Source organism: Arvicanthis niloticus, chromosome 23, assembly GCF_011762505.2.
Source record: "Arvicanthis niloticus isolate mArvNil1 chromosome 23, mArvNil1.pat.X, whole genome shotgun sequence".
NCBI lineage: Eukaryota > Metazoa > Chordata > Mammalia > Rodentia > Muridae > Arvicanthis > Arvicanthis niloticus.
In genome coordinates this window covers 31117193-31130509 of record NC_133430.1, presented here as the reverse complement: position 1 = coordinate 31130509, position 13317 = coordinate 31117193, and the positions used below count along the sequence as shown (strand labels likewise).

The 13317-nt window shown below is 43.5% G+C and overlaps 1 protein-coding gene across 1 annotated transcript in view; it reads right to left on the bottom strand.

Annotated features, from left to right (window-relative positions):
- Nek9 (NIMA related kinase 9) overlaps positions 1-13317 on the bottom strand; it is a 40584-nt gene that overhangs the window by 4892 nt on the left and 22375 nt on the right. Inside the window, exons 11-20 of the mRNA XM_076921631.1 lie at positions 13099-13243; positions 12058-12258; positions 11837-11883; positions 10574-10729; positions 9155-9263; positions 7974-8135; positions 6444-6614; positions 5386-5445; positions 3478-3698; positions 588-749 (exon numbers count right to left, since the gene is read on the bottom strand). Coding sequence (XP_076777746.1) covers positions 588-749; positions 3478-3698; positions 5386-5445; positions 6444-6614; positions 7974-8135; positions 9155-9263; positions 10574-10729; positions 11837-11883; positions 12058-12258; positions 13099-13243 — 1434 coding nt within the window. The remainder of the gene's footprint in view (positions 1-587; positions 750-3477; positions 3699-5385; positions 5446-6443; positions 6615-7973; positions 8136-9154; positions 9264-10573; positions 10730-11836; positions 11884-12057; positions 12259-13098; positions 13244-13317) is intronic.

Genomic DNA, 13317 nt, shown 5'->3' with positions numbered 1-13317 from the left:
TACTAAAATAGGACACAAAATGGTCTCCAAGCTATGTTTACATATCATTATGTATATGTAGATATTCCAAAATCCACCAAAATGTGAGATTTAAGTGACTTCTGGGTCCCAATCATGTGGGTAAGAGATACTCAGTTTGTATCTTCTGTGCTACAATGTCAGAGTTGTAGCTGCAAAGGATCATACAACCCACAAAATCACACAATACTGTTGTGGCTACTCTAGAAGTGTGAAGTCTTCTGGTTTAGTTATTGATTTACAGTTTCATCTCTATCATCATCTGGGAGAAGGAGGCAGGAGGAACAGAGAAGTTCAAGGTTATCCTCCATCCTTGGCTGGGCTACAGAACTTGTTTCACAAAGAAACAAACCATCACAACAAAAAGACCATTTGGAAACTTACAGTTCAGTTTGGTACTCCTGAGGAAGAGAGGAAGAAATACCCTCTGGAATGTAGAGTGGCTTTTATAACTACTGAGAGACAGTGTAGCACTAGCCCAGAAAGCTAGGGGACATGATGAAGCCAGGAAACCTAAGAACTCAGAGCACCTGTCTACTAAGCTGAGGTTAAAGAGGTAACTCAGTTACCCAGGCTCCCATTGTGGGCTGGTGTTCCGGAGGAACTTCAGAGGCGACTTTGAGTCCTTGCAGCTCTTCATAGGGCAGAGTGTCCTTCTCAGATTGTGAAAATGCTGCACTTAGGGGAGTTGGGCTGTCAGGCATGGGGATGAACTCTGCATTTTCCAGCTCCTAGGCATACAAGAAAGAATACCACCAGTTTAGCTGCAACAAGTTCCTCTCTCCCACCCATCATTCACCAGCTTAGTAGCTTTCACTTTTACTCTGCTGTGACAGCAGAGCCCTCTAGTGGGACAGAAGGGTGTCTGACCACATATATTGCCTATCCTGGAACCAAACTGCCATCCCTTCAGTGATGCAAGCTCAAGTTCAGCAACAGTTGTATCTGGTTCATTTCCCCAACACAATTCTACACACACTGTCTGCTGGTCAGGAGGCTTGAAGGTAAGTCCCTGAAGCCCCTGCTAGGCTGCTGGAGGCTAAGACTGGAGGGTGCTGCCTCCTCTGTTCTCCATCCTCAGTTAACCGGTGAAGTCCTAGTGGATGAAGAGCTTTAAATACGGAGAACACCAGCACCACTCCTTTTTATAAAAAATTAAAAAGTCCACCATGTGTGGAGGCACAACCTTTAATCACAGCACTTAGGAGACAGAGGTTTGAGTTTGGAGCCAGACTGATGTACATAGTGAGCTCCAGGCTAGCCAGCAGGGGCTTCATAAGTGCAAATGTTTGCTGGCCATGCACACATGCCAAGATTGAGTCAAGAAGAATATACCAAGAGGTGGGTTGAGGGCACCAATAAAATCTAGCAATTTCCTCACTCTGAGCAATAACCACTATTACAGTGGCACCTAAACAGTCTCCTCCACATTCTTCTACGAAATGTATTTTCTGAAAAAAATAAGGTCTTGCTGATAGAAACTCAATCTTTTCATATAAAAGTTTACTTTTTTAACTTTTTGTACCTTCCCTTTAATAAACTGTATTTCTATAACTGCCCAATATTTCCTGCCTATGAACAGTGTATCATCAGTAAGCTTCATCTCTGCACAAGGACACTGTAAAAAATGCCTTCACCTCCTTTTAAACTTTTATGATTTTATCTTTTAGGAAGCCGCCACAGTAGTACATTTCCTTATCACTTTTACAACTGCCTTTGTGGTGTTAGCCCTCCCGTAGTGATGCCTCTACTCCATACCACAGGTTAAAAAAGGCTCAGTGCCCAGAATGGGTTACCTCTCTTGGAGTTGGAGTGAGGGCCCTTAGATCCCAAGCACTACAGGCTATGGCCAGTATTCTTGGTTAACCCCTAGAACTTGAGAGTAAAACCCTATGCTCACTTGGCGACAGAGGCAGGAAGTTCTGTGAGTTCAATGCCAGCCTGACCTAGATAGTGAGTTCTAGGACAGCCAGGGATACAAGTGGACCTTGTATTTAAAACAAAACACAACACAACACAACAAAACAAAACAAAACAAAACAAAGCAACCCTATTGTTGAAGACATCACATAGTCAATCATAAAACGGAAACCAAGCCGGTCCTCTCTTGGAAGTCTTATCACAACTGTCAAGCCATTCCTACCGCTCAAGGTCACCACTATACACACCACCAGAGAGAAAATGTAATCACCTAGGTGTGACTCTTTCAAACAAGAACAACTGGCCTGGCAAGACAAGCTCACTGCTGCACAGAGGTAAATATCACTGGAGTGAGTAACCACTTTCTGACTCAACTTAAGGCCTGCTCCACAGTTGAATCCCCTATCTGACATTGTTACTGGGGCCACAAACATAGCATAGACAGGCCATAGGCCCTAGGGGAGCACCTCCTACTATTACTTTGTTAAGTGGGCACAGTATTAAACTGACTCCTCATGACTTACTCCTATATTCATAGGTGGGCATATCTTTTAACCTTCCTCAGAGAAGCCCTTTTGGCAATAAATAGTGGTTAACAGAGACCTGCACAACAGGTGATGCTGCAGAGAACGAGACTGAAGAGTTCTCAGCTCTAAAGAAGACATGCACATCATGTCCTCTCCTTCCAAGGCGCAGGGATCACTGTGGAAGAGGCGCAAAGACTATAGGAGCCAGAGGCTCTAGATGACTATAAGAACACACGTCTCCTGGACACAGAAGGGCAGCTGCAGATTTAAGTTCACAGCAATTGTGACGGCATGCCTAAGACCTGTGCGAGCTCAAGACCAAATCCCAGCCCCAGCATAAAGAGTGGAAGTGGAAATGATATCTCACTCCTAGCTAAAGACTTATTGGCAACTTCTAGCTGCCAAGAGAGGAAGAGTCGGTCTTCTTAAAGGTGTGGCTCCTAGTAGGTTAACTATACTCCAGTGGAAGGACATATACCAAGAGTCTACAGGCAGCACAAACTACCTGATGGGCCTAAAAAAGGTGGGGGGGGGGGGGGGGAAGGAGGACACAAAGTTGGGTTCTTTATGAGAGGGAGTGGATATGGGAAGAGTTGGGGGAGAGGGAAAATATGATCAAAATAGAATGCACAAAATTTTCAAAGAACTAATAAAATAAAAAAAAGTCTTTCAAGATAGGTTATAAAAACAACAACAACAAAAAAGGAATGTTATATACATTTACATTTACTTTAACAATGCAGGCATGAAAGAGTTGGGCCAACTGGTGGCCTGTGCCTTTACTCCCAGCAGTTGGGAAACAGAGACAAGTGGAACTCCGTGAGATCTAAGCCAGCCGGGGCTACAAACTGAGACCCTGTTTTAAAACAAAATGCAGATGTGTTCTTCCCAGGAGGGACTGTGAAGCCTTGACTCCTGTCTATCTTAGTAGGGCACGAGAAACTGAGACCTTGGCAGTCCTTACTAGTTCCTGTTAGAGGCTTATCTCAAGTAGCTGTTCCAAGGAAACTACCTTCCGAAGCCAGCCAGGGCAGGAGCTGCTAGCCCCACAGCTGTTTCCCACGGCCTCTGTGGGACTGATTAAACCTTCCATTCCACGGTCTGCTTCCATTGTTCCTCGGAACCCTCCACTTGGATCTGGAGTTTCAGATTCCTGCTGACTGTCTTCCTCTTCACCCCCGCCACCACCGCCACCAATGCCGCCGCCACCGCCTGGGCTGGAACTCTGAACCACTGGTAGATGTGTAGCACAGGAAAGAAAGAGCTTTGTTAGGCCACAAAGAGAATTATCATTTGACAACTCATCCATTCCCACACAAGTTCCTAGAAGTGCATGAAGTGGAATGTTCACTCAAATATTTGAGACTAAATCGTTAGTTTTTACATAGTGTTTACATTTGTAAGAATTATTCTACAAAGATTTTTAAAATTTTATGTGTATGGGTGGTTTTGGCTGTATGTATGTCTGGGTACCATGCACATGCATTGCCCTTGGAGGCCAGAAGGGGGTGTCAGATTCTCTGCAACTGGAGTTACAGATGGTTGTCAGCAGCCATTTGAGTGCTAGGAACCAAACCCCAGTTCTCTATAAAAGCAACAGGTGCTCTTAACTGCTGAACTGTCTTTCCAGCTTTGCAGTATTTTTAAAAAGTATTACATTGATTTATTATGTGTATGAATGTAGGCATGTGTGTGACACAGTGCACTTGTAGAGTTCAGAAGACAACCTGCAGAGGTTAATTCTCCTTTTCCATCATATAAGTCCCAGGATTGAACTCAGGCTGTCACGATGGCAGTATAAGCCTTTCTCCATGAGCCATCTTATAGGCCTACATTTTTACTCTACTCTACTCTACTCTGCCATCTATCTATCTATCTATCTATCTATCTATCTATCTATCTATCTATCTATCTATCTATCTTGGATATTCAAGACAAGGTTGGTTTGTGTAGCACTAGCTGTCTTAGAACTTGTTCTGAAGATTAGGCTGGCCTCCCGAATGCATAGAAATCCATCTGCCTCTACCTCCCAAGTGTTGTGATTAAAGGTGTTGTTCCTCCAACACCCAGCTTACAAATTTTCATTCTTGAAACAGGATCCTTCTATCAGCCTGGCTGGCCTTGCACTTCTAATCTTCTACTGCACTTACTTCTACTTACTTCTTAGTGCTAGGATTATAAACATGTGCCACCATGCCAGGCTTAAAGGTATGTGTTATAATCACCACAATTCATGTCCATTTTCTAAATCTTAGTGCATCTCTGGCAGGTAAACACATTGAAGTGTCTTCCACTAGTATTTGTCTTATGTAAAAAGTTGTTCAGCAGTGAACCAAGCACCTCTTAAGTTTCTCCAAAATAAGAAGATGGATTCTGAAATATTAGCACATCCATGACTTCTCACAGGTGGAAAGCAGGAACAGTTTTAGTTTTCTGGCAACCCAAGTAACAGAGAACCATGAAGAAAATTATAGTTGGCAAGCTATCAGAGGGTTTAGGCTGATTTTCCTAAGTTGTAATTGACTTTTCCTTCGGAGGGCCTATTTTGAAAGTCAATTGTGTTTGGTTTTTGAAGACAGGGTCTTACTATGTACCTCTGGCTGGCCTGGAACTCACTATATACACCATTTGACCTTAAACACAGAAATCCACTTGCTTCTGCCTCCCAAGTGCTATAGAAAGACTAGACTGCCTAGAATACTATGGAAGCAAAGGCTCATGGGATGGTAAGGAATAAAAATGTCCCGTTAACAATGTGGAGCAAGTCTCTTAACTGTTTCCACATGTGATGCAGGCAAAGAAGATGAAATCACCCTGAGAACAATGCCAAAGCCTCAGCACTCACCAGAAGACAACCTTCCCTCTTAAGTACAATTCCTCAACCCAAACGTCAAACTGGTACCTGGGGACCACTGCTTACCAGTTCCGATGGACAGGCCACTGCTGTTAGAACGGATGGTCTTGGAATTCAACACTTTCTCTGAGGAAAAATATGCAGTAGGTAAGCACTTTGTACAGACACTGGGAGGAAGAGTGAAGGGAGATGGGAGAGGGATCAGTGCTACACCTGACTCCCAGTAACCCAGAACTTACTATTTAGAAGTAAGTCTCCTAATTGAAACACAGTTTGAGCTACTGTACTGAGGGTCTGTATGGGGAATTTTCTATCTCTGTGTTCACTAGAAGCACCATGGAAGCTTTACAAAGTAACAATACCTACTCCCAACCCCAGAGATCCTGATTAAAGTGGTCAAGAGTAGTGCAGGACTAAGATTTATAAAAACCAAGCTTTTACATGCATTTCGAAGTACTCTGTATGGAAAAGGCATTTGGAAATTTTCTTTTAAAAGAATTACTAAATGTTTCTCAAGAAAACACAAATACAGACAACACATTATTAAACGAAAGTAATATCTTCTACGATGCAGATGTACGTTGGGGGAAGAGTTCAGAATTGTTCCATTTAAAAAAGGTCCAAAGAGATGGTGGTGGGACAGGCCTGCAGTCCCTGCACTCAGGAGGCAGAGGCACATTAGATGGTGGTGGGACAGGCCTGCAGTCCCTGCACTCAGGAGGTAGAGGCACATTAGATGGTGGTGACACAGGCCTGCAGTCCCTGCACTCAGGAGGTAGAGGCACATTAGATGGTGGTGACACAGGCCTGCAGTCCCTGCACTCAGGAGGTAGAGGCACATTAGGAACTCAAGGTTGTTGTTGGCTACTAAGGACTGAGTTTGAGGCTAGATTGAGTTACAAGCCCCTGACACAAAACAGTCAGACAGAAAAGAAATGGTGGATGACTAACTTGGGAAGTGACAATGTTCAGTTCCTCCCACTCTGTATGACATCTTTATCCAGCACAAGACTTGAGGAAGCAGCCTCTGCTTCAGGGTACTTCCAACAATGTCACCACTAGTACCTCAGGTGTGAGTCATTCCTGTCTAAGCCACCCCAACTCCACATAGATGAAACCCTTACCAACAATAAGAATGGTGTGCCAGCCACGGCAAGAAAGGTCTGGGACATGGTGCAGAGATCCAAAAATAGGCCGAGGCCATGAGGTACAGATGTCAGAGCCGTGTGGTCTCTCTGTGGGCGTCATTGCCAGGCGGCCATTACCACCGTTCCCCCAGGCAAAAATGTGATTATCTAGAAAAGAATTAAAGAGCAGGTTAACGAGACTATTTTCCCAATTCTATGGGTATCCCAGTGCTCCAACCTGGAACTAGAAAGAAGTCCTACTAAGTGAGGGAAAAGCTAATTATTTCTATATATAGGTAAAAATGACTACTGTTCTGATATCTGCCATTCATTCATTCATTCAAACAAGGATGAGAATCTACATCATGGCAAGTGTTTCTCAAGGTGTCTGAGGCAGGACAGGAAGCCAAGCCCTTGCTCCAGTGCAGTCAGTGGGGCAAACGACAACAAACAAACAAATGGCTACCTCCCATTTCAGACAAGGCAAGTGCAATGAAGGAAGGGATGGAGGTGACAATGAGGACCACAAGTGACAGCAGGATAGACATTTCATCATTTCAGAGAAAGCAGTAAGAGAAGTACTCTGACACTTGAGCACTCATCTAGCCAAACAGAGAGTTTCCGGCAGACCTAAGAGCAGGAGCAAGGGTGCACAGGTACAGCTTTGCACAACAGGAAATAAGGAGATCCCTAGGAGAGAAGTAAGAGAGAGGGGCGGGGGGGGGGGGGGGGGGAGAGGAGGTCCTGGTCGCATGGGGCCATGCAGGACTGACTGCTGTACCAAAACAAGGCTCTGGGCAGGAGGTAGTTAAGAGGACTCTGAGGCTACGATGAGAACCAACTGCAAAAGAGCAAAAGTGGGAGCAGAATGCAGTCCAAGTCCTGACAGCAGACTGGGTGTGTGCCGAACAGAGTCAACAGGACTTACTGATGGAGGATGTGCGGTGCAGGATGGGGCTGGCCCAGGTTAGAAGTCTGCGAAGTCTGGGCAGAGACTCTGACGTGCCAACACTAGAAATCTGATTCTTATTCAGTTTATGCTCTCTGTCCTCCTCCTCTCTCATGAAAGGGCATGTGACAGATGATTATTTGGCAGCAGATGACTCAGTACTCATCCGGAGTACATGGCTTACACTGCCACTCTAGCCTTTGTCATCCACGCTGAGGGGCTGTGACTAAATGTCTGAGGGTCAGAGATGGTGGCACAGCTGCAAGGTCCAGAGGGGGCTGAAAAGAAGGAGCCCCTGTTGGAGAGGAGGACTGAGTCCAGGGAGGAGGCTGGACGAATCTCTCACCTGCTTTTCCTACACACCGAGCCAGTGCTGAACAAGACAGACAGAGTGCTCAATGGTTCCGGAAATATTTTACCAAAATGTTAAAAGACAGTAAAATTAGGTGAACTCAGAAATCTGGCCCTTAAAAATTTACTATATTGGACATAAAAACATATGCCAGTTATTCATAAACTTTTTTTTCCAATCCATAATTAAAACCTGTCTGGGAAGCTTGAGAAACATAGGCACTCACCATCCGTGGCAGCAATGGTGAACTCATCGCCGCAGGAGACCCTGATCACTTGCTTCCCACCAAGAGGTCCCCCCAACAGGTTGATTCCCAGGCGCTTCTTATAATTCCCAACACCCAGCTGCCCACACTTATTACAGCCGAAAGTCAGCAACCGGCCTCGTTCTGAGAGAGAAGCAAAAATAAAGAGATATCATAAACGGGCTATGAAACACAGAAGGTATAGCAGTGTAGACTCCATGCACTAGAAGTATGAAGTTACCCATGTGACCCTGAGGGGAGGATATCTAGGCAGGGTGACAAATCAGAACCAAATCAGTATTTAGAATACTTATAGTAGGTGCCAATTAGAGACCATAGAATCCAGATGTTAGAAATATGATGGTTTTATTCTGTTTTTTAAAGAGTATTTATGGCTGGGTATAGTGGTGCATACCTTTAATCCTAGCATTCAGGAGACAGAAGCAGGCAGATCTCTGTGAGTTCGAGGCCAGCCTGCTCTACAAAGAGAGTTCCAGGACAAATGTTCAGTCAAATATTTGAGACACAAATAAACTCTGGCTCAAAAAACAAAACAAAGATTGACTTTATGTGTGTATGTCTCTCTGTGTGTATGCTACATGTCTGGGTGCCCTCAGAGGTCAGAAGAGGGCAGCAGCGCCTCTGAAGCTGGAGCTATGATATGTCAGTTATGAATAGCCAAAAGCAGATGCTGGCAAAGGTACTTGGGTCCTCCAGAAGGCCAGCAAAGACTACTAACCACTGAGCCGTCTTTCCAGCCCAAAGTGTGGTATACTTATTAAAGTGCACATTTATCTTGTATTTATAAAGATCTTTCTTTAAAAAATCTGTACTTGGGCTGGAGAGATGACTCAGGGCTTAAGAGCACTGACTGTTCTTCCAGAGGTCCTGACTTCAATTCCCAGCAGCCATACAGACTTTAATTCTCACAACCATCTGTAATGGGATCTGATGCCCTCTTCTGGTGTGTCTGAAGATAGCAACAGTATATTCATATAAATAAAATAAATCTTAAAAAAAAAAAAGATTCATGCTTGAATGTCTGATTTGTTACTGAGTTAATATTAAGTACTAGGGAAAAGTCAAAGGCTGATACATTAAGAGAGCTAATACTTTACAGCGTCTGAGCTCTGAAGGCACACAACCCAACTAAGCCAACTTACCATCAATAGCAGCCGTGTGAGTCTTGCCTGGGGCAATGGTACGGATTTTGTAAAAGGACAACTGTTTGGCCAAGGTAAAGGAGGTCGTGTAGGGAACTTCATGGTAGGCCTGAGACAAGTAAAACAGAGCAGCAGACTCATGAAGCAAACGGTGGTGGCAGGGAAAGGCTAAGGATGAAAAAGCCTTTTCAAACAAATTCTACTAAGAGAGCATGCCATATAGCTTCCTATCTTCAACAGGACATAAGACAGAAGCTCAACACAGAATCAGAGAATTTGTTGCAAGAATCAGGGATTTCTGATTACAAAATCTACGTTTGTGTTGCTTACATACTCTGCCTATCAAACATGGGCAGGGTAAAATCTCTCCAGCTTACAAAGAAATCAGTTACTGTAATCTAATTTCACCTTCACTACACATATTCCTCTGAATTGATATAAAAGCCCCATGTAAAATTCACCACAAACCTGCATCTTAATAAACCACAGTGGTAATTTTGATGCCTTTCAAACTACCTACTCTCCAGCCTTTACCCTGAGTCTGTGCTCTCCTGAGAATGAACTGTATAGACGCTACATACAAATTAACTCATCATGGGCTAGAGAGATGGTTCAGTGGTTAAGAGTACTAACTGTTCTTCCAAAGGACCTGAGTTCAATTCCCAGCACCCACATGGCCACTTACTATTGTCTGTAACTACAGTCCCATGGGACCCAGTACCTTCTTCTGCTGTGCAAATGTACATGTAGACAAAATACCCACAGACATAAATAAATAAATCATTTAAAAAAAAAAACAAATTAACTCAGTTTTTCATCGAGTTACAAAACTGTACATGTACTTGATTTTTCTGTGTCTTCTGCAGTCAGCCGTGTTGAGCTGTAACTGTAAAACTTACTGCACAGTTTCTTTCCTACTGCACATCTGTACATACACATTTGTGGAAGTTTTGCTTTTGTTTTTTAAAGGGATGTTGCTACATATAGCAGGTTGGCCTCAAACTAAAGATCCTCCTGCCTCAGCTTCCTGAGTGCTAAAATTAAAGGCATGCACCATCACACTTAGCCTCTGTACCAACACATTTATAAAAACACCACCCCGATCAAGGCAGAGGCCATTCCCTTAGGTGATTCACCTAACTTTTGATTAAGATTCATGTCCCCCAACAAAGAAATATAAAGATCTGCACTTCTGACTATTGCCATCATGTTCATTTAGCCTGTCCCTGAATTTCACATAACACAATCACATGCTGTGAACTCTTTTGTGACTGGCTGCGGCTGGCTGCTCTTGCTGAACATAATGTCTGTGAGATCACTTTATTCTTAAGTTAAATTCCATAGTCACTAACTTATAATACCAAAGAAATTCCAACCCAGCATTCTGGCAATATGGTTAAAATCTCAAGGGCCACTCACTTCATGGTTGATGATTCCAGACATACACTGATTCAGCCCCAGTTTGTTGAACTCATTGAGTCCACAGGCCAGCACTTTGCCTGACTGGGTGAGCAGAAAGGTCCCATCACAGCCACACTGAACCGCAACAATGATTAAGGCTTTTGGAACATCCACCTGCGAGGAAACAATTTATTGGAAAAAATTCCAAGTACTTAATTCGTATTAGAAAATAACCCTAAGTTCCTTCATCATGCTGCCCAGCGGCTTGGAGATCACTCTTCCTACCATACAGCTCAAGTCTTATAACACAGCTGAATGAACAGATGCTCCCTGTTAGTCTGGTTTAGGAATGGCTCCTACTTCTTTGGAGAAGTCTTCTATAGAGGGGAAAACTATGCAGACAAGCTGGGAAGGGGCAGCTCAGATCTCTAGCTGGCTTTGTCTTCTGAGATGAAGGGCTTCTTGACCATTTTAGAAGAAAGATAGCAGCCTGGAGGCTCTCAGTCTTTTACAAAGTGTTCAGAGGTAGCATCTAGGTCATCCATACTCTCTACAGCTTACAGGACAGGGTTGTAGAATGAAGGAGGTCAGATGGGGCCATGGATATGAACAAAACCTTGAGCCTTAGTTTCTTTTCACAAGTAGAATGGTTGAATCTAAAGACAATCTTTATATGCACCATTTAATCTTAGACTAGAAATAACATTTGGCAACCATCAGTGGTATAGTACTGTAGTTAGTGGTAGTTAACCTTCCAGGATCAGGTAAGTCTGGGCCCTGAGGCATGTAAGAGAGGGGTGGCTTGTCTCATCCCTCAGCTGACTGAGGTCTTGGGAGCCTCTTACAATGCCAGCTGTGGCAGTCCTGATAGTAATCAGACATGATGTCTTCTACTGCACAACCTCTAAGCAAAAACAATTTCACATGGCATTCAACTGTAGTAATGGAAGGCTGGTGTAATATATATCATTTCCCACCATTCTTTCTTTGGGACATTTAGCTGTCTGTGACACTTTCTGTTTTATGTGCTGATTTTAACTTCATCTCTCAGTAAGATGTGACTCCAGTGTCCATAATGGCTGTATCCATTTTCTCAATTTCTGTGATTTAGTCAGATGACAAGACCACATAGTGCTAAATTTGGAATCCTAGATTGTCAGTCTCCCTAGACAGGAAAGAGTTCAGAAATAAACACTCTGCTATGAGCAGTCGGGGAGAAAGGATGTCTTTCGGGAGTCTCTGTTTTAGACAGGCTGTAGGAAGAAGCTGCTTCTCAGTTACCCTCTGTGGTGTATAGTAATCCTCTTCTGAATCCAAACCCAGCCGTCCTGAAACACACACAAGAACGGCCATCATTACACCAAGGGCGTCCTTCCCCAGGAGGATGCTCTGTACCTTTCTGAATTTACATTCCTGAACGGAGGTACTTGATGTGCTTAGTGCTCAAAGACTGACATCGTGGTAAGTACCTGAGGGAAGTGGAGGGAACAAGCTTCACCTACCATATTCACCACAGCCCCAAGAGTAGACTTCCTTGTTTCGTGTGAGAACTACCACATGATTATCCCCACAGGAGACCTGCTCCACTGGATTGCTGAGGAAGAAGTTTAGCTGCATGGGTTCTAGCACTTCAGGGCCAGAAACCTTGTCTACTCCCATGCAGCCATAATAATCTGATCCAAAGGCATAGAGCTGACCCTCATCTGCAAAAGGAAAGAAACCCATTACAGAAAGGAATTACTAAGGGAACCACATGTAGCAGTAGTAGTAGTGTTGTAATCAACAGTCTAATAGCTGTAGGATTAGTATGCTGAATGATCTTCCTATTTTCCTGGAGCCTTCCCTGTTTTGTAGACAAATACACCAGTGATGGGACTGGAGAGACAGCTTGGCACTTAAGAATGTGTTCTGCTGTTCCAAAGGACTCTAGTTTGATCCCCAGCACCCACGCCAGGCAGCTCACAGCTGTAAACCCAGTTTCAGGGAAATCCGAGCACCTCTCCTGACTTCCATCATTATATAACACTCATGTGCACAAACCCACACTCACACATACACATAGCCATAAAATTAAAAAAATAATTCCAAGGAATTATAAAGTAAGTAATGATAAAATCAAAACTAGAGTAACTCTTGATCAGCCTTTGTGACATACAAAGCCTGAAGAGGTGGTGAGATTGTTTTCTCCCTAAAGTAGGACATGTAGTAATTTCGGCTATCTCTGTCTTTCACCTTTTCTGCTTGTTCATCACTCTTTCCACACAGTAGCAAATTGGGGAGGAGTTTCTTTTGTTTGTCTTAGTTCTGGGAACTGAACTCAGGGCCTGACTTGCTGGACAAGTGCTCTATCACTGCGCTGCTCTCCTCAAGCCCAGGAATGTTGTTATCAATAAGTGTATTTCCTTAATGTCTTTGGGTGGGGTTTTTTTTTTTTTTTTTTTTTTTTTTTTTTTTTTTTGTAGTTGTTTGCTATAAAGTATCAACTGACACTGCATTATGTCCCATATTAAATGTACTCAAGACACTTTTTATTAGTGGCTTACCTGTCACACAAACAGTGAAGTCATCACCACATGACACTTGGTGGATAGCTTTTCCTTGCAACTTTTCCACATGCTTTGGCTGCCGATAAGAAGCTTTGTCTCCGTGTCCTAGCTGACCATGAAGTTTAGTGCCCCCTTGCATGTTCTGTTAAAAAAGAGGTCTTGTGAAGTTTTAACTTCCCATGCTAAAAGCTAATCTTTAATAGTCTACTTCTGAAG